This window comes from Ixodes scapularis, unplaced genomic scaffold (genome assembly GCF_016920785.2).
Source record: "Ixodes scapularis isolate PalLabHiFi unplaced genomic scaffold, ASM1692078v2 PGA_scaffold4__175_contigs__length_147842914, whole genome shotgun sequence".
Classification (NCBI taxonomy): Eukaryota; Metazoa; Arthropoda; class Arachnida; order Ixodida; family Ixodidae; genus Ixodes; species Ixodes scapularis.
The window spans coordinates 48117129-48143945 of NW_024609879.1; the positions used below are offsets into that span (position 1 = coordinate 48117129).

Sequence of the window (26817 nt, forward strand, 5' to 3'; positions counted from 1 at the left end):
ATAACTCACCAGCCGTCGGCCTGTCATCATGAAACTGTATGATTACAATGAAGACGTTCAAGTACTCCAGAATTGCAAGAAACTGAAAGTGTCGAAGTTATCGTTGTCCAATGATTATTCGCAAGCTACTTTATACAAGAGACGGAACCTTTGGGAAAGTGCAAGTAAAGAAAGGTACCGAAGATTACGTGTGAGGCTTGTACACGATAAGATGCAGATCGGTGATGAGTCGTTTATTTGGAATGGTTCTGTTGGCTGTCGCGAAAAAGACACAGATCCACGAGGTTCACAGTCGGGAAATAAATGACGATCAAAAATTGAGAAGGAAGAATGCCTCCGGCTTATTAATTTGAACACGAGAAGCCTTGTTAATGAAGTGGACGAACTGGAGCACCTACTTCTAGTATATAATCCACATAAGGTTTTAGTTACTGAAACTTGGCTGCACAGCCACATAAGTGATTCCGAGCTTCTTCCGCCAGCCTACAAAATAATCAGGAAAGACAGAGGATCCCATAAAGGTGGAGTTGCTATTATCTATAAGAATAACATAGCCCGCATCTTGATGTCTGACTGCGCTGGTACTAAAAGCTTGTGGGGCAAAATGACGTTTTGTGGGCATACTTATATGATTGAAGGAGTATATAGAGCTCCTGATTCCCCGACTGCGTTTCTGGAGGCTATTCATGATTACCTACAACAAAATGTGACCGATCACTCCAAGATGAAAATTGCTGGTGATTTTAACCTACCCGAAGTAAAATGGGATGACTTAGAACCAGGACCAACCGAAACCAACAATGGCGAACTTTTATTTGGCATCGCTTTCTGTAACAATATCGTGCAGGTGGTTCAAGAACCTACTAGAATAACTGGGCCATCTAGTTCTACACTTGACTGAATTTTTGTCTCTGAACAATTGACAGATTACGAAGTAATGCGTTGAAGACGGACTGTCAGATCACAAGATGGTGTTGCTATCCGGCAAAGTCACAACAACGTGCAGAACCGCAAAGTGCTTAACCATGGAAGTGTATAACTTTAACAGAGCCGATGACATTAGTATTCTCGACCATTTGAAATTACAACTTTCTTCTCTGGAGGGTGTGGAAGACTTCAATGAACTATGGGATTAATTTAAAAGCGTAGTTTTCTACTTTATGGACAGATTTGTTCCGAAGAGCGTTAAGCGCGTAGCAAAACAAAACCCGTGGGTGACCCTAGAAAAAATTTAACTCAAACGTAAGATAGCCCGCAGCCACAAGAATAAATAACTCGTAATACCACACTTATACATGAACTATCGCGTACCCTGAAATGTAAACGAAAGGACGCGAAGGAAAAGTATTTTTCAGAATCCATGCTTGATTTTATGAGGCATCCCCACAAATATTTTGGCGTCATCTCGCGCCGTCACGGGAGGGTGTGGAATGTGTCACCGATAATGACCGTATCATTACTGATCCCGCCAGAATGGCAAACGTGTTTAATACTTTTTTTCAATCTGTTTTTGTAGATAGTGACAACACTCATGAAAGCGTTGACGAGATAAGAGGCGCGCGGCTCTCGGCTATGCGAGATCTGAATATTGCCTGAGCAGGGTATTTTTGCTTTACTACTAGAGATCAACACAAAGAAATCACCGGGACCAGACGAAATTCCCAACGCATTCTTAAAGCGTCACGCGGAGTGGGTGTCCAAGTATCTAGTCGTTATTTTCAGTAAAAGTTTAGAGCGGCATCAAGTGCCTTCGGACGGGCTGACAGCGAGAGTCGTACCAGTGCACAAATCGGGAGATAAGCATTCAAATAAAAATTATAGGCCAATATCGCTGACGTGTGATTGTTGTAAGATACTTGAGAATATTGTGGTCTAAGGAGCTGTAGAGGATTCGTGAAGATTCAAAGATATTTTTTCTAACCATCATGGGTTTCGAAAGTCGCTGTCAACTGCAACGCAGCTTGCTGAAACTGTATTCGACTTTGCCAAAGCTGTTAATGATAGAAGGTAAATTGATGCAATATTTTTCGATCTATCGAAAGCCTTTGATCGGGTGCCTCATTTTGAACTTATTCATAATATACGAAACCTGGGGGTAAATGAAAGCATTGATTTGTGGGTTAAAGCCTACTTTACAAGTCAAGTACACTTTGTGCAAGTAACCAAAAAGAATTCAGCTATTGTAAGTGTACCCTCCGGCGTTCCCCAGGGGTCTCTATTGGGGCCCGTACTGTTTTTGTGTTTTATAAACGACATTACGGAAAAGTTAGGGTTGTTCGCAGATGACTGCGTCTTGTATACAAATGTTTCTTGTCACCATGATCAGCTACAGCTAAATTACTCTTTACAGCAATTACAAGAATGGTGTAAACCATGGCAAATGAAAAGTAATCGTGACAAGACAGTCTTTTCTGTGATAACTAACAAAAAGAAAAACGTTCTTTATTTGTTTATAATGCAATTAAATGCAAAGGTGCAAGCGAGCTGGACAGTAATGATGAAAATAATCCCTGGAGAAGGGGAACAAGAGGGACAAAGGACAAACACAAATCTCCAAACACAGCTAGGTAACTGGTGCGCGACCGAAAAAATCCGCCTGGTCCGGGTATCGAACCCGGGACCTCTCCATTACAGGTGGAGCGCTCTACCAACTGAGCTAACCAGGGGTTAGACGTCAGTAGAGCAAACGGGTTTTATCAGCCGCCACCAGTCTAACACCAACAAGGGTGAAGCTTGCAATTTAAGGTTATGATGATAATGCAATTAAATGCAAAGGTGCAAGCGAGCTGGACAGCAATGATGAAAATAATCCCTGGAGAAGGGGAACAAGAGGGTCAAAGGACAAACACAAATCTCCAAACACAGCTAGGTTTGTTTGGAGATTTGTTTACTAATTTGAGAACCGACCTCTGACTAAAGTTTCTCAAATTAAATATTGGGGGGTTACAATATCCTCTGATCTAAGCTGGAACGCACACATTGACAACGTCTGCTCCGCAGCCAAAGCTGCGGAGCAGACGTTGCCCGAGCAAGCTTTTTCACTTTTGTCGCTTTTCTCTCTGCACTGTCCCTAGTTTCAAGTTGCAGTTTCAGTAGACATACCTACTAGCAGGTATAAACTGCTCTAAAGCAGGTAAAAGTATGGGAAGTCAGGACGGTGCCCGTGCTTCGCGTTTTTCGCAGGGTGACTGAAGAAGTGCTTTTGCGAGGCATGCGGAATATGCAAACTATTTTGTTATGCCCGCCGTCCGCAACCAGCAAAACTAATAAGATGATCTAGAAAGGCACACTCGCAAGTCAAGATTTACGATAACAGTACACATTTACTATAACACTACACGTTCAATTCAAACAACTTTACGTAAGATGATTCGGAAGCCGAGAAAAAAAGATCTGTCGGCAAACGCAGAGTTTAGACGCCTGAAGGCTCCTGCGGACAGCTGCTACGTAATAACCTTGCTGTGCCACATTTTTTACCTAACAGCTGTGTCTCAGTCGTGCACGTTCGGTGCGCACTGTGCGAATCTCGAAGGCCCCCGGAGCGATATGATGAGAACATACCTGGACATGTCTGTCGCTACGCGAACGTCGGATTGCCTCTAGCCAAAGAGCACTCAGCTTGTCATCTTTCGGGGCGACATGACTGTGGGAAGAGTCACTGTTGCGATCACTCATCTGGCACCACTCTACAGAGCAACGGCGCCATTTTACGGAAGCTGACTTCTCCGAAAAATCAGCATTTGCACGTGCAAGCAAAAAACAAAAACAAAAAACAAAACAAAACAGAAAAACAACAACAACAACAAAACATAACAACAAAAAAACACGCTGAGAAAGCAAAGAGGAAAACGAAAGTAACAAACCGCACCATAAAAGCCAAAACCCGCGTCGTTTGCTATCACTAACACCTGCAACAGCTGCTAAACACAAACTACTTCACTTCAGGAAGCCTCACTCAAGCACCTGGGTCAACACAAAACACTGATCACTTAGGCGAAATGACTAGTCGAGGTAGGCGACACAGGCGAGAGCAGGAACTTCGGCGACTGTGAAAAAATGGCGAAGCTTTTTGTTTGTTATGGTATGAATCTAAACGGAAAGGCCCGTTTTGTAAACCTTTTGTAAAGAATAATACTCTAATTACATAGGTTAGTCTTTAAACGTAAAAATATGCCACTCAAAAGGATATTACAACATATAACAACGGTTTAAAACCAAGATCTTATTTGTCAATCAATCTCTTAGCCAATGGGAAGTATAGCAGCCACTCCGTGACGTATAACACCAGCTTTGTGGCTCGCGATTTAAAACGGACGAAATAGCTCTAACCTAATATCAGTCTCGCACAATAAATATTGCTGTAAACATTTTTTTTTTGGTTCGCGGAAAAACACATCTGTGACATGCTTGTCCCAATTAAACTGTTAAAAAACACTTTTTCTTCTTTGCAATTACCCTTGAAGGCACAGATTGAATATGCTTCTCTCAATATAATTTCGAGCTGACATTCTATCAAGCTTCATTTCTGTGTGAATGTTTATTTACACCAGGCAAATAATTTTAAAGTATGTGTCTTCGGAAGCCATTGTCAAGCCACAGAACATTTATTTGATCGTTAAAATGCCATAATCCGTCTCCGTTACCAGAACGCCGTTGCGTCCAGACGAAAGTTTGTCACACGGCTTCGAGTCTTAATCAAATTTGAGATGCGGAGCATCTCTTGCTTGGGTCTATGTCCCGCGGCGTCGTAGTCTGCACTCACACTACGGATGCGCAGCTCTCCTCCTTCCCTCTCTCCAACAGCTGCGCGTTACTCTCTCCGCTCTCTCTCTCTACCAGCTGCGTGCACTTCGCGTGCGTTCGCTTCTACTCACACCGCGCGCGCATGCGCAACTCTCCTCCTCTAGCAGTAGCGCGCTGCGCGCGTTCAGTTCACCCGCTGTTGACTCCACTTCACTACGTTCTTCCGATGAAGTATGATGGAAGCAACAGTCCCGTCAGTTAGTGGGTTGGCGCAAGCAAGCATGACCACCACCCCACAAACTAACAGCAACGCTACGTCCACTGAAGACAAAGCTGCGCAGCGAAGGGCACGCGACGCTGAGCGCAAACGCTTGAAGCGAGCGGCAGACCCTGAGCTACGGCAACGAGAAGCGGCGTCCATTCGTCAACGCCGAGCGGCGGATGCTGAACTGCGACAACGTGAAGCAGCGGCGGTTCGTGAACGTCGAGCAGCAGAACCTGAGGTTCGGGACCGTGAAGTTTAACAACGTTACTAACACCGTTTATAACACCGTTAATAACGATCCGCGATGCTCCGCATCACCCCATGGTTCCCCTCGGGAAGATGGTGTAATTTTTTTAATATTTCCTTTATTGCATGTTTAGCTGCTCTGAAATGAGTTTCTGTTGCACGAGCCGGTGCGCCTAGAAGATATTGAGGTGTGAGCAGCAGCATAACTTCCACTACTAGGTTTTTAATCTTCTAATCGCATGACCAGGATCTTTAAGAACGCATTTTATTGATAAATGTAGTCTATAATAATGATTTGATATGTTAGAGCGTTATTACTATTTTAAATCATTTTGTGTGTTCCATACAGCGTTGAATATCGTCGGAGAGCTAAGGACACGAAGACCGCAATTACTGTAAATATAGTGACGACGTGAATATCCCAAACTTTGCGAGATTTAAAAAGTCGCGTACAATTGTACTTTCAACACGAAATCTAGTGTGCAGCTTCCCCCTGCGTCCTCTTCTTCCTTGTGACCGTGATCCTACACCTTCAAATTTGATGTTCTGTTTTGACAAAATTTTCATCAACGCGGCACTTCAGCGATGGTGAAAAATATTAGTGCCACACATTTATCAGATTTCACAATGTTTTCCAATACAGAACCATTTTTATTTAATTTGTTCCAATTACCGCAAACACGAGGTGGATCACTTGAAAGGTCCATGGGCTATGCGGTTTCGAATTTAGAGCGTAATTTTTAAGTGAAACAAAGCATAAGGTAGCTATCAGCACTTGTTGCCACTGATTTAATCTGTGATATAGTGCCCCGTTGCTTTGAGCGCAAAAATAAAAATAAATGTTCGCGTGCGGAAGAAAAATATAATATTGTTCATTTAAACGTCCCGCCATATTGGGTATTGGCGCGCACTCTACCGGTATGTTTTTTGGTAACTGCGAGTTTACTTGCCTAAGCTAAAAAACCGGAGTCCAACTAAAAAAAACAAAAAAAAACATGGGTCCGACATTGACACAAATTCCAAAGGAAGGACAGTTTTACTTTCCAATGTGTTAAAAGAAATTATAAACCCATTTCATTCGTTTCGTTAACTAGTGCTGCGATTAAACACTTCAGTTTTGAGATCCGTGAAAGACGCATCAAACTTACTTAAGGGACTGGTTTTTATAAAATATATTTTTGGCCGTAAGCCACAATTTCCACACGTTTTCTGCCCAAAGTGGTCCCCATGTGTCTTCCGAATGTCCAGTGTTAGTATTGTTAGCAAAATTAATAGAAATTAATCGTGGTATTAAACAGTATGCTGAATCGTACTTGTTAAAGGTACAACTGAACACGTTTTGTATGGCGTTCGCCGCTGATCTGATGGAAAGGTGGAGGTTATATGTCATTTGGACCGGTCATATGTCGATCTTTTGCTACATGATCATGCTCCCGCCTTCACCTACGTGCAGAAAGAGAGAGAAAGAAAAAGGTTAATGGTCAGGGGAAGTACGGCAGGCGGTTGGTTGGTCCTCCGACCTCGTTGCTACAGTGACCTGTCAGTTTATGAGTGAACGGAGTACAAAAAGGCGGCCGTAAGCCCAAGAACCAGACAATATGAAAAAACAAACAAACTTATAGCTACTTTTGCTTGTGTCGTGTTATATGAGAACGACAATAACTGGATGGCATGAAAGGGATAAGGAGGTGAAGTGGATTCCTTAAGATCCACAACATTCGTCTTTAGGGTAGCCGCACATTAATTTTCGGACGCAAATCTACATATTTTAGATGTTTGACGTGTAATAAAGACGTTCGGAGTATCAACGCTGAGGTATTTCGCTGGTGCCCTCTTCTAGTCCAACAACGTGACGTCACAACTTTAATTTGCAGCGCCGTGAAGTAACTGATTGCAATCATGGCGGCTTATAACAATTTGCATAGCGAAATTTCGCTGGCGCGTTTAGAAAGCACGATTGAAGCTTGGAGTCACCGCGGTCTTAAAATACCACTGGTAAATTCGAGTCTCATGTTGTTCTTATATCCGTCCATGAAAGCATATTTAATCCAGTTGAAAATATCATAATGAGCATTTGGGAAATTGTAGAGTGCCTCAGTGTTGCCTGTCGGCTGTGCTCTGCTAGAGTGGTGACACTCTTTGGGCGGGCAAGTGCCGCTTTTTTGTTTGTTTTTGCAGTGGCCATCATTTTGCCTCTTGCGATGTGTTCACCTCGTATGCATGAGACCGGCGAATCGGCTTGGGCTCGTGAAAATGCAAGGCTGTACAGACACCAAGAGCTTGTATAAATATAATAATTCATTGCCTCTATTTCGCTTCTCAACAAGCATGAAACGATAGTGACTATGGTTAACAGACATCAAACGTGAAAACTGAAAGCTGAACCTCAAATATGCGCCTTAGAAGTCTACATATCTGATGGGAAGTGTGATGTTACGTGTTGTTAAAGTATCCCGTGGTGTATCACCAGTGTTAATGCTGAATATCTCAGTAAATAGCACATAACTGGTTGCCTATGAGTAAGAGGCAATATGGCGGTTCCGCTAGCAGATGTCGGAATCGTACCCACGCAGGAGGGACGGCAGTCTAGCAAGATTGAGGCACTCTAGCCAATCGTGGCCCACAGTGACGCTGTTGGTGGCGCAGGTCGCCAATAAAATTTAAGGTAATACGAGTAGAACCACGTGACACGCATGTTGTCACAATACGCCATGAAGTGACGTAGACTGACTGTCTCGATGCATATTTGTGATGAGTCCTTTCTGGATTTGAGTGTTGTGACGCAGCATAAAATAATGTTTTAGTTTGCCAGCCGTTTTGTGCTAGTACGTGTTTTGTTACGGAAACTGTGCAGTTCAAACAACCTGCGCGCACTAAGGTGGCGTAGATGTTTAGGCCGTTCGATGGGCCCTTTGTTAGTGTTATTCGGAGCTTCAGTTGAAGTGATATGTTATTGCTTCAACGTTGACCACCTGACGTCTGCGCAGCCGTTGTTCCTCTACCTGTCATACCAGGCCGTTCACGGTGGCAGCGCGGCTGATCCACTTGCAGCACCAGAGGAGAACGTCGCGAAGTTTCCCTATATAGGAGAAAGGAACAGAACCTTATTTGCCGGTAACGTATACAATCTTTTATTTACACTAAGGAAAGTTTATTCGTGTGCAGAACTGATAAACAGTCGTGACAGCAGGCTACACACATACCTCGGTCTGTCTACGTGTCTGGGCAATGTAATCGCTTTTTGTTTAGTTTTAGTTTCAATGCCGTCACGATTTTCACGTGTCAAACGTTTGCAAGTCGTAATTTTTGTTTATTATGTTTAATATCATTGCGAATTCATTCGGTTCCAGGTAGGGGTGAACTCCATAAAAGACACAGAGAAAAAAATATTAGAAGTAACAACAAAAGGCATAGCTCATTGGGTTCACCAATAACAAAATGCTTTCACAGGGGTGCAGTTCTTAAATTTGCAATGGACGTTTCTACATTTGAACTATATATAGTACTTCTTGACAGCTGATTCCACACAGCTTTTTTTCATGAGAGAGTACAATAATTTGAGTATTGTTAAAGGACGAAAACTGACCGATAAGTTTTTCGTTGTTAGAACCAGCATTCGGTCGCGACACTGGAGCGATGTAACCGTGTATATTATTTGAGTTAAAGCACTGTATATCATGTACAAAAACGTCATCCTTTTATCCAAGCACCCAGCTACACACGGTTGAAAATTCAGTAAATTAATCATATCAGTCACTATACGATTTGCAGAGAAACCTAGCTTCCATTTTCTTTACTCTTTCGAGATAAGATGTGTTTATAAGCGCGTAGGGGTTGCCTAGATATGGGGCGTACTCTAGACTAAGTCCGACAAAGATCTTGTAAGTTTTAAGCTTCACTTGCCTCGGGGTTCTAGACAGCTTAGGTCGAATTCCCAGAAGAGCAACAGAGCAAAAGTTACGGACGTGGTTATTACAGTTCTAATTTTCAGTAATGGTAACTCCTAGATATTTAGCTGCATGTGGCTCTTTTATTACCTTTTCTCCAGCAGAGTACGAATAGTTTCAAACTTATTTCTTATTGCAAGCCTTATTGGCAGAGCGGCTCACACGCACAAGATTGTTTATACGACGGGATTAAGCTGAGCTAGTTGGTCAAAAATATTGGGTTGGACCAGATGAATCAGGAACCTATGGAGATATAGCCCATAAAGCCAGAATCAAGAATTGTATCCCACTTTAAGAAAATGCAACAAGAGCAGAAAAAAAAACATTGTTAAACAAATACAAGGGAGCCCTTGCATCAAGGTCAAAGTAGCAAGAACCACGAACTATATATGTTCTCAGCCGAGACACACACAGAATGAGTTAACTTTGGAGTATTAAATTAGAAAAAAAAAAAAAAAAAAAAAACATGGCAAGCTAATGAATCAAGGTTTTAGCAAAAAAAAAAAAAAACGCGTGAAGTTCAGATGTCACTTTTTTAGATTCCTAACTTGGAGTACTATCGTTTCTTCAAAAAAACGAAAAACCACACCATCTCTGGATTTTTTTATTGATGTCTAAGACCTGCATTACTCCATTCCGCACACAAACATAATATAAGTTCTCCAGTCCAGCATCAAGAAATAAGGCCTGCTTTGGTTCCGAGATGCGACAGCTGTAAACGTAAACAACGCCTTGGAGCGTTAACGCTTCTACCAGTCTACGACTTTCTCAGACAAGCGGAAGCAGGATTCAGTCTTGCGCTGCCACCAAATGCGCTGCCACCATCATTATTCCTCTGGGAGACTAATGTGGAGGGGAGCAACTTTTCCGCCCCTCCCGTTAGATTGTCAATGTTGAAGCCCCAGGTCTAACCTTTGAACCCTTGCATTTAGGCCGTTGGGACCACATTTCGCACCTTTACATCTAGACCATTGGCACAAAATTTTAGGCCCTTGCATTTACACTCCTGGGACTAAATGTCGCGCCCTTGCATTTAGACCCCTGGGACTAATGTCGCGCCTTTACATTTAGACCCCTGGAGCTGAAAGTTGAGTCCTGACTTTTGGTCTCCGAGCCACTAAATTTTCAATCGTGCTTTTAGTCGAACCCCACAAATCGCTCCCCACTGAAGAAATGTGCCTAGCACGGCAGTACTGGTTGCCCAGTGTGCCGAAATTTGAGTAACAATACGTAGCAGTTCAGATCAAATATTTACTCTTAAAAAAATTAGTAGCATTTAGTATGCAAAATCAAGTGATCTTTTGATCTTTTGGGTGTTGCTATCGCTGCTGCCGCTGTTGCTTTTGTCTATTGGTTGATATTAGAAAGAAGCTAAAAATGGCAGAGGCAGAAGAATGTTTGTCCTGCCATGAAGTCTTGCCAGTGGGGGCGTGCATGACTTGTTCAGAGTGTGGTTTTAGCTATCACATGGGCAAATGTTCGGGTGTGACAAAAAGTGCTCTAAAAAAAATGACCGATGAAACAAGAGAGTCCTGGCAATGTTCAACATGCACCATTGCAAAAGCAAAGGAACAAACCTCATCAAAAGATCCGGTAGAGAAAACCGAGAACCAGTTGGCCGAAATAACAAGAAAACTGAATGTCTTAATGTCGATCGGAGCGAAAGTTGACGCGCTTCTCTCCATAAAAGAAACAGTAGACAAAATCGAGCTGTCTATGCAGCACATGTCAGATCAATATGATGAGATACTTGTGGAAATGAAAAAGCAAAACCAAGATATTAAAGAACTCGGGGAACGTGTTGAAAGACTGGAAAATAGCGGAACCCAAAGAGAAGTCGAAGCTTTAAAACGGGAAGTAAATGAGCTTCAACAATACAGCCGCAGACAGAACCTTGATGTGCATGGGTTTCCATGTCTCCCAAACGAAAACCTGTGGCACAAACTGAAAGAAGTATCAGACCAGCTAGGCGTTGCTGAACTGACTGAAAACGATGTAGAAGCGTTGCACAGGATGCCCGGAAAGCCAGATAAGGTTCCTCCGATTCTCGTTCGTTTCACGTCCCGACTTACTAGAGATCGATGGTTCCAGGCAAGGGCTGTTCTCAAAGATAACGCGTCGGGTATCTGGTTAATGGACAACCTAACAGCGCAAACAAAAAGATTGCTTTGGCAGGCAAAGACGAAGGCAGCGGAAAAACGTTATCAGTTTGTCTGGCAGAAGGGCGGAAGGATTTTTGTCAGGAAGCAACCCGGCGATCGCCCTATCCGAATTGACAATGACAATGATCTAGCTAAAATTGAGTAAACATTCCGGAAGTATAAAGCCACTAAATAAATAGACACAACAATGGCGCGCGATTATAATGAGCCTTCGTACTATGACAGCGCATTATTCAATCGGTGCATCACTGATAAAGCTGTCACTGCAAAAACACTGAAATTGTTTCACCTAAACGCACGGAGTCTGCGGAATAAATCTGATGAAGTATGTCTTTTCCTAGATTCACTTTCTACTCCGTTTGATTTTCTTGCATTTACCGAAACGTGGTACTCAGGAGAATCGGACATTGTGCGATTCCAAGATTATAAATGTGAAGTTATCTGCCGCGAATCTCGTCGTGGGGACGGTGTTGCATTGTACATTCAAAACAAACTAAACTACCATGTACTGCATGATTTCACTTGTATGAATAATGATTTTGAATCTTTGGTTGTGGGTTACGGAGGTTGTATAATAGCTGCAGTTTACCGTCCACCCTCAGGTGCCTTAAATGTTTTTTTCAATTTTCTTGAAGAATTACTTGAGTATGTTATGTCAATAAATCAGAAAATAGTTTTAGTTGGAGACATGAACACTGATCTGTTGACCAATGGACCTGCGAGTGTAGCATTATTAGAAATCGCTCAAGCAAGCGGATGTGAAAATATAATCAGCGTTCCCACTCGCATAACTGAAGGTACGGAATCACTAATCGATATTTGTTTAACGAATTACCAAAAAACGGATGTATTTTCTGGAGTTCTAACTGCAGATCTGAGCGATCACTTACCGTTTTTTTGCTTCTTCCCCCAACACAATTCACAACACAAGCTCCTGCGCAATAACCCAGTATTTTCCAGACTCATAAACGCAACCACTTTGGAAGATTTCTATAATCTAGTTTTGACAGAAAACTGGGATGATGTTTCTAAGGAACCTAACCCGACAAAATCTTACGATATTTTTATATCAAAGCTTCAAGAATATTATAATAAAGCTTTCCCAAAAGCGGAGATTAAGAAACATAAAAAGTCAAGGAAGCCATGGGTAACGCTGGAACTTTACAACCGAATCAAAGTACGTGATCAGATGTTTGCAACGTTTATCAAAACTAAAGATAAGAGTTTAGTTATGGAATATAAAAAAATCAGAAACAAACTTTCCCTTGACATTAAAAAGGTGGAGATAAACTTTTATAAATCTACGTTCTCTGAAATTTATAAAGACCCAGCTAAGCTGTGGAATACTATGAGAAAATTAATGTCAATAAATCCGGTTTTCATCCCTGAAGAACTTAAAATAGATGGTACTCTATATACGCAAGCTTTATTGGCAGATAAATTTAATACACATTTTCTGTCATCTGGTGCATGTGAATCAGCGACCGTATATGATAACCATTACTCATCTGTTCCGGTATTAAGCTCAATATTTTTAGAACCAACAGATGAAACAGAAGTTCGCAACATACTAATGTCCCTAAAAAATAACTGCGCAAGTGGTGTTGATGATATCAAGGTTGCCGCTATTAAAGCAGTAACGGAGTTAGTGTTGCCTCCTCTTGTTGATCTTTGTAATAAAATATTGGCTTCTGGTATATTCCCAGAAAAAATGAAAATTGCTAAAGTCAGTGTTATCCACAAAGGAGGCACATATGAGAACCTTAATAATTACAGGCCTATATCTGTACTACCACTTTTTTCCAAGGTTGTAGAAAAAATAATTAATTCAAGATTTTACAGGTTTTTTACTATTAATAATATTATAACTGACAAACAGTTTAGTTTTCAGAAAGGGAAATCAACCGAATCAGCTCTAATATATATCAAAGATAAAATAATTACTAATATAGAAAATCATGCATATACCATTGGGATTTTCCTGGATTTCAGAAAAGCGTTTGATTCAATAAAACATGAAATTTTACTGGAGAAACTATCGGTGTACGGAATTAGAGGTAACGCTCTAGATTTAATTCGCAGCTATTTATATTCGCGTTCTCAATATACGGTACTTAATGGATTTCACTCTAAACTCGCACCGATAATATATGGCGTTCCGCAAGGTTCCATACTGGGGCCTCTATTATTTCTAATTTATATAAACGATATTGTGAATATACCTGAATCGCGTGATATTATTTTATATGCTGACGATACCAATGTCTTTTTTTCTAGTGGAAATCTGGATCAGCTCGCGGAATTTGCAAATAGTTGGCTCAGTAAATTATTATTGTGGCTAAAGCGCAACCAGCTTAATCTTAACACTAGTAAAACAAAATATGTGTTGTTCAGATCAAAAAACAAACCTATTTCGCGTACATTGAACATCTTTTTTGACGGGGAAAAAATTGAAGGCGTTAAGTATCACAAGTTCCTTGGTGTATGGTTTGAAGAAACACTCAGTTGGACTGTACACATAGAAAAAATGAGGGTTGATATTTCAAGAGCAATAGGAATATTAAACAAATTCCGAGAATTACTACCAAAAAGGGTGAAACTGCAATTATATTATTCGCTGGTCTACTCACGCTTACAGTACTGTATGTTAGTATGGGGAACCACTACACAAACGAATAAGGAAAAACTATTTATTTTGCAAAAGAAGGCTGTTCGATTTATTGAGAACCTTAATAGGTACGAACACTCATTCCCAGCATTTCAAAAGTATAAAATATTAAATATAGACCAAATCCTGCTTCTCAAATTATCTATATTTATTTTTAATAAAACTAGACAAAACGAAGCGCCCTTTCTTTATATCTTCAATCAAACCTCGGCAAATTACAGTCTTAGAAATGCACAGTATACGAAACCCAGGGTTCGAACTAATTACGGTACACAGCACCTTACATATCTCGTACCAGATCCACTAAACAAACACCCAAACATAGCAGAAATGGCCCAAGCACACATTTCGTTTGTCTATTTTAAAAAAAGGATTGTAGAATATGTACTAAATCACTCATGATCTGCAGTTAGGACGAAGTTGACAGTTGTGTGTGTTGTTGTGTTTGTTGTGGATTTTAAAATTGCTGTTTCTTTGTATATTTATTCTGTTTATTTTCCTGTGTCTCCTCCGAGTGCTGTAAAAAAGGGGCTGGAGCCTCGTCAGAAGACAACTCGTCTTCTTTTGCCCCAGCCCCCAGGACCCTTTTTTGTGTCTGAAATAAAGATAGATACATACATACAAGTAACCGCTTGTCACATAGGTTACTTGGGACTTAGTAACTGTAGGTATTAACTGTCAAGCTACTCACGGCTACTAGTTCAAAAATTTAGTAACGGTTCCTATTTAATCCAGTACATTTCACTACCTTTAGCTAGTAACTGACACTAACAATCACAAGTACTAGGTGGCGCTAGTCAACCTCTATTTCAAAATTAGAAAACAAAATTGTTATTGCTGAGATCGATTCGTTTTTACGTTTATTACATTCGTATTTGTATAGTGTTGACGGAAACGCGTTACAACCCCATTGAAAATAACACTTAAGCCCTGATGTTAAGGGACCCTCTCAGCCCATCAAACCCATTCAGTTGAACTCGTTGCATTTTCAAAGAAATAAAGGGTAACGTACTTACGTTACTTATTTCGAGTAACGTGTAACGTGGTTACGTAACTCGCTACTTTTTCCTTCCAAGACTAAAGAAATGTAGACTTAAAATATTTTCGTGTTTTTAGGCTCCAAGCTATGTGAATGTTTGAGTTGTTTTGCGTTTTTCTTGCGTTAGTTCTTTTGAGTACTTAGGTGAAACCGTTAAAAAAAGATCAAGTGATGATATTCAGTTTTTGCATAAACATAATGTTACTTGAAATATGAGGCTTATGCAAACCTGCAACCTCGAAATAGTAAACCGTGTTAATTCATACTTAAAGGAAACGAACGGAAAAGTAAGGTGCGTGACGTTTTACCGTTAAAGCGTTTTTTTAGGTAATGTAGGACGGTAACGCGTTCTTTTAGAGCGCAGCTCTTAGGCGCCCGTTTCCGGCTTGAGCGGCGTCGGCGTCGCCGTCGGCGTAACCAAGGTCATCTCAAGGTCACGGGACTCCCAAGGTGACCCCAAGGTGACCCCACCCCTCCAGGTCACGTGACCTTTGGGGAGTCACTTGACCCCCCCCAAGGTCACGTGACCTCTCCTAAGGTCACCTCAAGGTCACGTGACCCCCAAGGCGACCCCCACGTGACCTCCTGAAGGTCACGTGACCCCAAGGTCACCCCAAGGTCACGTAAACCCCAGGTCACGTGACCCCTCCAAGGTTATAGGACCCCGAGGTCACGTGGCCCCTCCCCAAGGTCACGTGACCCCCGAGGTCACGTGACCCCTCCAAGTCACGTGGCCCCTCCAGGCCACGTGACTCCCCGAGGTCACGTGACCCCTCCTAAGGTCACCTCAAGGTCACGTGACCCCAAGGTGACCCCCACGTGACCCCCAAGGCCACCCCAGGTCACGTGACCCCCGAGGTCACGTGACCCCTCCCAAGGTCACGTGACCCCTAGATCACGCCTCCTCGAAGTCGCGTGACCCCCCCTCTCCGAAGTCACGTGACTCCCCCTTCCCGAGGTCACGTGACCCCCAGGAGCATATTAAAGAGTGAGGGGAGGAGGAGGAGAAGGAGGAGGGGTCTACCCTCCCCTCAGTACCCTTCACTCCTCCTCCTCAAGAGCTGCGCTCCAATTCGGCGTTACAGGGAGTTGTAAACGGCTTTCACTTTTTTAGAGCGCAGCTCTTAGGGGCCCGTTCCCGGCTTGAGCGGCGTCGCCGTCGCCGTTGCCGTCGGCGTCGCCGTCGGCGTAACCAAGGTCATCCCAAGGTCATCTCAAGGTCACGTGACCCCACGTGACTCCCAAGGTCACGTGACCCCTCGAGGTCACGTGACCCCTCCCAAGGTCATCTCAAGGTCACGTGACCCCAAGACCCCACGTGACCCTTTGAAGGTCACGTGACCCACGTCACGTGACCCCTCTGAGGTCACGTGACCCCCGAGGTCACGTGGTCTCCTCCTCAAGGTCACGTGACCCCTCCCAAGGTCATCTCAAGGTCACGTGACCCCAAGGTGACCCCCACGTGACCCCCAGGTCACGTGACCCCCCCTCCCCGAAGTCACGTGACACCTCCCCCCCCCCGAGGTCACGTGACCGCCCCCTCGGAGCATATTAAAGAATGAGGGGAGGAGGAGGGGTCTACCCTCCCCTCAGTACCCTTCACTCCTCCTCCTCAAGAGCTGCGCTCCAATTCGGCGTTACAGGGATTTGTAAACGGCTTTCACTTTTTTTTATTTGCAAGTAATGAGGAACGTGTTTCGTTCCCCTCTGGAACGCCCACAATACTGCATTGGCACAGCTCTTATTTCACTTTTGCACACGTATTATACATTTAACATAGACAGGTAATTAGAACACACCTGACACACAAGCACAACACACACGCGACGACACGCTAATCCAATCGCCGCCACCAAAGATTAGCCATGCGCCTTTGATACTGATAATTTTGAGAAAAAAAAAGTCGTTTGGTCAGTGATCACCTCGTACGTGAACGATGTTACAAATATGATGCCGCTTTCGCACCAACATAATTCTCAAATATTGTGAATAAACATTCCAAGAATTGTGTCTCTTACTCAGGAGTTACGGTACACTCAGTAAGTATTTGCGAAAGTCTATAAAACAACGTCCCCATAGGTTCCCAGCAGCCATGGATGCTTTCCGCTTCACCGGAAAGACTGGCAAACTTTGCGCATGCGTGTCTCCGTGGCAACCGCATCGTCGCTTGCAAAAGACAAATATATTTTCAAGGATAGAAGAATAAACAAAAAAACCTTTTTTTTTGTCTCTGGAAACGTTTTTAGCACCTGCAACGTGGCTACTATCATCCCACCTAAATTCAAAACTAAAATATTAGCGCTTCCAAAGAATGGAAACGGGAAGACATGCTGGGCAGGCCAGGAAGCCGTAAGCGCATAACATGCCACTACGGCGGAAGCTGCTGCCCCTGCGTGACAGTCTGGAGAACCGGGGAAGGCACGCGACTCCGCTCCTCCTAGGTGGGACAAGCTACCGCCCGTTACAAAGCGTATATCCCTTAACATCTATCCATACATCCATCTAACGTATTGCCAGCTTGCGCTTTTACTGCGAAGAAGTGGCGGGTGTATCGCTGCGTCATGCTCCAATTTGTGAGCGTTGCGCTCGTATACGTGGCACATATCGAAGCCGTCGGAACGCAATGTAGGGCGTAGCCTTCAACCTTTGCCAATTTACACCGAGACAAGGTACAACCGTGGGTTCTCACTTTTGCTGGCGCCTCCTGGTCGGGGGTAGCTGGCGATCAAGAAAATAATCTGTAGTTATAGGTGTTCTTTTCTTCTTCTTTTTTTTGCACGTAATTGCATTTAGTTAAAGTTGGGAGCCATCTACGACGTTGGACACCACGATAGGATAAAATTAAGGTCATTTTGCAAAAGTTAACTTTTCAAATCGCGATAGATATTGCGAAACACTGTTATCGCCCAGTATATACTGGGACACGGTAATAAACATGGAGAGCGAAATCAATTACATATATCAAGAAGAGAACGTGGCCCAGACCAGCACCTCGCGGAACACTTGACAAAGTTGCACCTTTTAAGACAACGTTTTGATCTCTTCCAAGTATATAAGTTTGAAGCCATAAAAAAGTGTCTGGAATATGACCTGTAGTTAAGTTTTGCATTAACTGACTACGTCATACAAAAACAAATGCCTTGCGGAAGTTTAAAAAAAATTCAGACAACCTGACTGCTAGAGTTTATTGAAGCAGCGAGGGCATGGGTGAACTCTACTAATAGACCTATTGCTAAATTACCCAATCATCAAGGAGAATGCAGGGATTGGTAGTCGACGCGCCGCACGTGCTGGACTCAGCAGTAGTAACTTTTCTAAAGCAAATACAAATGCCTAAAACAAAGTGCATCTTGCACGAGCGTTCGTCAACGCTTTTTTTTTGTTATTTATTTGGAATCTTTTATACGGGAAAGGCGTGAGCGTGTTGTCGCGTGGAACACTAATTCCTGCATTCTCCTTGATGCTTGGGTAATTTAGCAATGGGTTTATTGTGTGTCACAAGAGAATCCCTTCTTAAACCCTTGTCGCGTTGAGTGGAAAAAGGTCTCATCGGGATGACCGATTCAGTGTAAATAATGTGTTCTAACGTCTTACCGGAAATGCTTGTTTTGATCTGGATAATGACCGCTTCAATTCCATGGCAGTTCCAATGCGATCGCTGCACTTTCCCTTTATCCTACTGCCTCCGGGCGACGATGGAAGTTATGAAAAATCTCTAAATGCCGCGCCCAAACCCCTGTACTCTCTGCACCCGAAGCATCTAAAACGTGAAACGGAAGAGAAAGAGAGCAGAGCATTGCAGTTGCTTGACATGCTCTCGTTCTCTTTCCTGTTGCTTATCCGTCGGCTCAGTCGTCTGCTACAACTGGCTCTCTAACTACTGTTCCCGTCATATCTTTCGGCACCGCGGACGACGCTTTACGTTTTCCAGCGGGTTCAATGTTCTTGCTCTGAACTCACTTGGTAACTCAGCACAGGGGAGGATACGCATCTGCTCACTGCTGTATAACGAGCACTCATTGGTCTTTGTCTGAATGTCGTTTAAATTGGATGGTTCGCCTTGCAGGTATGACGGACGCGCTGGACGAGTCAATCGGGGACGTGTTCGAGGCCCTGTTTGAGGCGGACATGCTGGACAACACCATCCTCGTGATGAGCAGCGACAATGGCGGCCTTCCCTTTGGACAGGAGTCCAATAGTGGCTTCAACTTTCCTTTACGTGGAGCCAAAGGCACCCTCTGGGAAGGGGGAACCAAGGCCAGTGCCTTCATCTGGAGCCCTCTTCTCAACCAGAGGCAGAGAGTGTCGAACCAGATGATGCACATCACCGACTGGCTACCCACTCTATACTCTGCAGCCGGTACGCATCGTCCAAGATCACACGCCGTACGTAGCCAAATACCACCTAAAAGAGAAGGCCTGCGTATAACCTCATCCTTAGTGGTTGCCTGCAGAGCCGTACATTGGGAGAGTTTGGACAGTAGGTGTGGCGACGACGGCGCAGGAGAGGAGAAAAGTGAAATAAAGGGAGAGAGCGCCGAAGGAACGAGAAGGAGGAAGCAAAGAACGCCATTTTGGTACGACAGGTTTTCAGTGCAGAGCACTGTTGAAGCTACGAGTCCTCTGCTCCGGGCCGACTCTTTTTCGCCTAAATAAAAGTGGGCAGTCAGTCTTTGAGAAGACTTCATTTGTTAGCTTTTCAACCCACCGAAGAATAACACTATATTATTTTCCTGTCAGAGCCAGCGAAATATAAGGAATTGCTGTTTGGATGTCCAGTTTATTCATTCCAGTAGGCGAATGAATGAAAATAGATGCCCTTCCCGCACAGCTGCGAGCCGCCGGGAGTTCACGCGCACGTGCTCGCGCCTCTCACTCTGCTCCGTGGGCCGATTGGTTCACTCGCGAGGGGGGCGTTACGGCGGTGAGATTATAAACTGGCCAAACTCTCCCAACATACGGCTCTGGATCTCCGGTCCCCGACCCTCCCCAAGCGACAAACACGCCGACGCTTGACGAACGCCCCCACAAAATTGGCAAACGCGTCCGTCTTCATATCGCCGCGTGCTAGCATCGCCTTCGTTCTAAGACGCTGCAAGGTGCTCTGGCGTCGAGGCAGACGCAAGCTAGGTTGCGCTGCATGACTGAACAACTGATGACGCTTGGGGGCAAAAAGAGCAGGCCTTCTCCTCTAGGCGGTGTTCGCATAGCTCGCCTAGTCGTTATAGTCGGTGCAATGATGTATTTGTTTTGTGTGTCTTGTTTAGACTGCAGAAAGTGATTTGAAAGGGAACGGACGAGCTCTCCCAACGATTCGATTAAGCCGATCAAGCCAACACCACCTAGACAGGAGGGTTCCGCATGGGCTCCTTTCCCTCTAATAAACGTCATCAGGGTCCAATCGCGCTAACTAGGCTATTGGGCTTGAGCCCGACCTGCGACGCGCTGATTGCACAAGAGCCCCAGCGGAACACCTGACACGGCACTCGTGCGCAATCTCACGCCTCGGTCGATCTGACTGGGATGAGGCGTGCGGAGGCCTTCTGTCTAGGTGGTGTTGATCAAACGGCGCCAAAAGCGCGGTGTCATGGCTCTCGTTGTCTTTCTGAGTTTGCCATCACTCACTGAACCGATCACCGTTACCCCCGTTACCCCCCTTCCCCCCTCCCCCCACAAAAAAAAGAGAAAAACAAAGAGCAGTTTTGCGCTAATTTAGAGTACAGTGACCGGCATCGCGTTCACCCGCCGTGAGAGGCGTGGACAAACCCGTTCGGAACAAAATAGACATCTGATTTGTTCCGAACGACTTTCTTTTGTTATTTTTTACATAGAATTATTACAATAAACGCTAGAGGCTCAGCTGGCGCTAGTGTGCTGTTGCATTTTGAAGCAGACAGCAAGCAGTCAGAAATTGACTACCAGTAATGCATTTCTATGGGAAAAAACGAGTGCATTTTCTCTCTGCGCTCGATTATAAGAGCAAATATCACGAATAATTTGTACGTACTAGGCATATTTCGGAACATTTGTCAGTCACGCAGACGAAATAATTGGTCAGTTACAGTATTTTTATTGAAAATTCGCGGCATGAAAAACGGTGCTAAAACCGCTTCGTACGTGTATTTATGTGCACTGTCGGACACTGTTAGCTCGAACTCGGCGTCGACGCTTTCTAGCATGAGGGATATACGTGCCAAACGAACGAAGGACACGTGAAAAACCAAGAGAGACGGCAAGAACTAGGCAGTAACACTGGATAAGTAACTCCCTGTGCATCCAGACGATCAAAATAATTTGAATGCCATGTAAATAGTCTGATTTGCAGTAAATAAGTACTGCTTTATTCCTGCTCATGAATATGTGCGAAGATGGTTGTTCTGGGACTTCAAATCATCACCCATCACCCGCACGCTCCAAATCTTTGCAGGAGTCAGAGGGCAGGTGCCCAATAAAAAGTGCCCGACATAGGAAATAATAAATAGACACTTCTTTCGTAGTTCATTTGCTTTATTTTCTGCGGTGGAATGTTTTTTTAACCGATCGTAAAGATGCACGACGGAGTCATTTTCATCCAATGACAGGACGGGCATATTAGCAATATATAAGCACCACCGAAATGCTAGCAAACCTTGAACACACTCTACATTCCTTTCGATCGTTAGTTTGCTTAGAATCGTCGCTCGTTTTTACATACCTTCCTTGAACAGAGGTTTGGATCTGAAATAGAGCGAAGTTTAACATAGTTCAGTAGTAAATAAAAATGCTGTAACTAAAGCAATTACGCTTTCACAATACTAATAAAGGTATATACTATCCGGTACAACCGAAATGACAAAAGTTTTTTATGTTATTTTCCGGCGAAGAGACAAAATTCACGCGCGTTTTCCCATAGGAATACATAGGTAGGCTGGAAATATAGACTGCATGCTGTCTGCTTCAATTTGCAACAGGAAGTCTTATAGACACTACCGCCAGCTGAGCCTCTAGCGTTTATTGTAATAACTCTATGCTTTTTCATTCTGAACATTTTTTTTTATCCGGAGCAGGTGAAAGCGTGTTTTCCGGCACGAGCTCTTGGCATTGACAGTGTACGCCGGCATTTTTCTATAGGCTGGTTTTTATGTGTTATTTTAGAAAGCGTTTGCAGTGGGCATTGGGTACTACAAAATTCCTAAGTTTAAAGTGGTTTTTTTTTAGCATTGTATGGCGTGTCTTTTGTGCAAAGAGAAATAAGCGCAACAATTTTGCGAAAATTGAGTGCTCTGTATATTATTTGGTAACTAAAACAAACGGTATAAGAAAAAAAAAAAAGCTTGTGAAATGGTTCACACACAACGGTCCCGGGTTCGATTCCAGCAGGCGTAGAGCCATTTTTTACAAGTATTTGGAGACATCAATGCTGATGTTGGAGTTGCCACCGGCAACAGCAACATCACCAACGACAACAAACTACACCAATTTCTACTACAACAACTGACGTCATTTCCAGCGGAGTTAAGAGCCAGCACGGCCTGCTAGACAATGCCGTAGTGGTGACATTTTTGCGTTATCGGGCGAAGTCCAATGTTGGACACGAATTGGAAACGAGTCTGCGTAAGCATTGGGCTCAGACATTAGTGAGAGTAGACGACCGCGCGATGGTATGGGGATTTTAGTTTTCGCAGCATGTGCTTCGAGCTGCGATGCGTTACCACACACGGTCCCTGATCTTCCTTGGCCAGGGCAGTAGGAACTGCAAGATGTATGAAGAAAGTGTACTGAGGCTGTCGGAGATCCTGATAAGTATAGACATACAAAAACCGAAACCGAGGCGAATGAAGGTATTCGTGCGTTCTAAGTTCTGTCATATGTGTCCACTCATTTTTCCCGCCTCGTACCTTCTGGCTAACGGTCAAACGAAACCTGGAGGTGTTCTGCAAAATCTGTGTGATTCATTGTGGACAAGACGGAGGTACGCGATCTACCTTGTCAGATTGTCTTGCGAGAAGGTGGTTTAAGGTTGGTGACTTTTATAGACACTGCCGATCGGTGATTTTTTATGTAAGGTGTGGGCAAAATAGTCTACAGAAATCTTCTTCGAGGGGCTATGAACAACTAAAAAATCATTCTTAAGGTTCTGGACTTGAGACCTTTAGAAAAAGTGAGAAAAAAAGTGTCTGTGCGACATGGATGCCTCGAGGCACATTACCAACTAGAAACGATTTTCAAACGTGCATCTATTTTGGCACTCTGACCACGAAATAGCTTCATTCTTCTGAGTCGGCCATATAAGACTCGCGACGTAAAAGTGCGCTCATTTTATACAGCATAAGGTTTATTTTGTGAAACTGGTTTTAAATATCAGCGCTTTATTATGCTAGTGTTTTTTTAAGGACGTCGTCGAACGTGCTGTAATAGGTAAGGTATGAGTCCTGACTGGCATTCCAGCACTTAAACTGCTGATGTAAATTACATTTTTAGCTCGTTCATGCTTTCAAAAATCTGACATACTCAGTTCAACAAATTGTCGAAATCTTTCCGCTTCGTGATTGATAATGGGTATCTGAAAATAAGGCTATTTGCTGTATCACCAGTTTACGTTCAATTTTGTTTCAATTAACATATTGGCGCTTGCATGGTGAAGTTGGCAACGCGCGTGACTGACACACAGACGACCGGGGTTTGAACCCAACTGGGGCTCAGATGTTTCTTTTATAGTTCTGTACTTGCCTGGAAAGTCCCAGCCCACTCTTGGTTGGCATCGACTGTTCTGGTCCGGGACATTCCACGATAGCAGTGGCAACTCACAGCTTCAGGAAAGTTGACCCTCCCTCGTCAACGCATAATTCTTGAAACCTCTTGTTTTAGTTGTAGTCCCATGTTCATGCCTATTAATGCTTTCTTCAAGTTCTACATAGATCTGCTTGATTTCATGCGCGAGAATATAAATAAAAGTAACCAGCTCCCATCATTGGATGTAGGAAAAAGAAACTTTTTACTGAATAAACGTTTCGGAGGTACTTCAAAGATTGTCTCAAAAATAGAACAAAGACTATGTTAGGACCAATTGAAAACGAGCGTGTTGGTTAATAGATACAAAACTTGAAAGTATAAAAACAGCCCGGACGACGACGGAACAGGACATCTTTCATTTAGCAACAACACAGAATGGCACAATGATAAAACCGCCCCCCAAAAGGTTCAACGCTCTCAAAGAGGGAAAGGAGGTTATTGTGTAAAGGAAAGGGAATTCACTGTAAATATAAAAGTTAAAAACGGTGGCGTCAGTACAGGGTATCAACAATATAGTTATCTCCGATTACTTGGATATCGACCTTTGTCATTGTCAATGATAATGAAGATGCAGAAATATTGTTGTTTACAGTCCCAAAGGGAAATGTACTATAATATAAAAGTTTAAAAAGCTCTGGCGTCACGACGAGGTGTCAGTAATTTAGTCATCTCTGGTGTTAGGAATTCGACCTCTGTCGTCAGTGATAATGAAGGTGCAGAAATGTTGTTGTTTACAGCCCCATGGCAAATGATTCAATGATTTCTCTCCCAAACCTGTTGTTGTGCCCACCCAGTGTTATAGTATCATAGAAATAAGAAGTACAGTCATCGCACGTGCGGCTGTGAACGACAATTGGGTGATAGGACTCATTTGAAGCCTTGATGCTTCCAAGTTGTGTTCTCTGAGTCGATGGTTGACGCATCTCCCAGTCTGTCCGATGTACTGACTGCCACAGCTTAGCGGAATTGAATAAACCTTTCTTTCTTCACATTCTACAAACTTTTTGGTATGCTTTACGTTGCACCCTCTGGGACTGTCGCTCCTATTAACCATTTTACACATCTTTTTTAGGCGCATGCGACAGTAGAAAACGACACTCGTGTCGAACTTGGACGCGATAGATCTTAAACGGTGCGCGGAATCGTGCGTGTAGGGAATGACAGCGAAACGACCTTTCTTTTTGGAAACAGCTTGCGGAAATTGTGCTTTGAAAATTAACCTCTCAAGGGTGGAACGAAGTAGGTCAGCAGGAAAGCCTGCTTTCTCCAACATCTGCTGCTGGAACTTCAGGCTACTTTCAGAGAAATGCGTGCACGATTTGGAGTATGAGGACTTGAAGAGTGACCTTACTACGCCATGCTTAACTGACTTGGAGTGAGCACTGGTGAAATGGAGGACTGGCTTCTCCGACCTCTGCAGGAAGACCCAACAAAGACCTGAGGAATGAGGATGCAACCGTAAATTAAGGAATTGTAATCCTTCCGTTGAAGGATTTTCCCGGGTAAAAGTTAGTCCGGCCGCACAGTCTTTGAAAACTTCAAAGATGCTGTCAGCGGACACCGCGTCTGGATAAATGACCAAGTAGTCATCAACGTATCTAAACACTAGGCAACCCTGGAAAGACTTGTCCAACTGATCATTGATAGCCCTGTCAACAAAAAGAAGAAATATCTCACTAAGGACAGGCGCAAAGCAAGATCCTATACAAACTCCCTTCTTTTGTCTGTAAATCTTTCCTTCGTATTCTACTAAAGTGGACTGCAAGTAAATATCTATCAGGTCAATGAAGCCCTCAACCGAAACACCGGAGGAATTTTGAAAGTCGCAAATTCCGTGTTCATGGATCGCATTAGTCACATAATCTAGGATGAGTTTTGGTTCTAGGCTGTAATACATATCTTCTATGTCGAAAGACATAATTTAGTGCGGAATAGAACTAAAATGGAAGCGAATCGAAGCGGGGGATTAATTCAAAGGAGTTTTGAACTCTAAAAGGCTGAGGGAGGATGATAGTAGACAGATGTTTTTGCAGATAACGACCCAAGGATTTTTGCGAACAGCCAATTTCTGAAATTATACTCCTGAAGGGAACTCCATCCTTGTGAGTCTTTGCAGTAAAGAACACAGACAAATACTGTTTGGCAGGACTACCAATGACGTTCTTAAAAGATGTCAAGTTCAAGGAGGAACAAAGTTCCTTTGCCCTCGAGCGCAGTCTACCCGAAGGCCTAGTTCCTAGGGGCTCAAAGTTCTTTGACAGGGCATAAAGAACCTTATCATTAAAAGCGCTTTCCTCCAAAATTACAAAAACACCCGGCTTTTCCGATTCCAGTAATTTTTTATGCTCTTGGCAAAGTTCTTGCACAGCCGCACGTAGTGGAAGCCTGCTTGTCCGAGGGGGTGGATGGTGACACACTGCGCGCACTGCCGAGCCCAGAAAGTCTTGCCGTTGATGTTCAGGGATAGACGACGCGACTTGATGCACGGAGGCTAGCTGGTCCACCTTCAACGAAGGAAGATGTGGAGCAAACTTTTGTCCCCTCGACAGCAGATCCGTTGTGGCAGCGGAGAGTTGTTTCTTGGAAAGCATCACGGGAGGTTCAAACTTGGTGGTCTTTACCTGTATGCACGAGGTGTTGACTTTCTTGAGCAGTTTATTCCATGAAGCTTGAAGCAGACTGGCAGCAGCATCCATGAGGAACTTGTACTCCGTTCGGGCACTGAATCCTCGCCCGAAACGTTTTTCCATTTGGGAGGGAAGCACTCTTTCCATCACGTGAATTTCATGAGAAATTTCCTTTCTTGTAATCTGCATTACTCGGTAGCATGAAGCCCAGTTGTTGCAGCGGAACCCAATTGCGAGCTCTACAGAGGGATGAGGCAAATTCTTGCGAAGGTAGAGTCCCAGCGAACGCAGTCGGAGGCGAAGTTGGGTCATCTTTGAAATAAAGAAGGCAGCTTCCAGAAAGGACAC

General features: G+C 43.6%; 1 protein-coding gene across 1 annotated transcript in view; it reads left to right on the forward strand.

Moving 5' to 3' along the window:
* LOC115318820 (arylsulfatase B-like) overlaps positions 1-26817 on the forward strand; it is a 77462-nt gene that overhangs the window by 18716 nt on the left and 31929 nt on the right. The window contains exons 6-7 of the mRNA XM_040211272.1: positions 8242-8368; positions 19137-19430. Of these exons, the coding sequence (XP_040067206.1) occupies positions 8242-8368; positions 19137-19430 (421 nt within the window). The remainder of the gene's footprint in view (positions 1-8241; positions 8369-19136; positions 19431-26817) is intronic.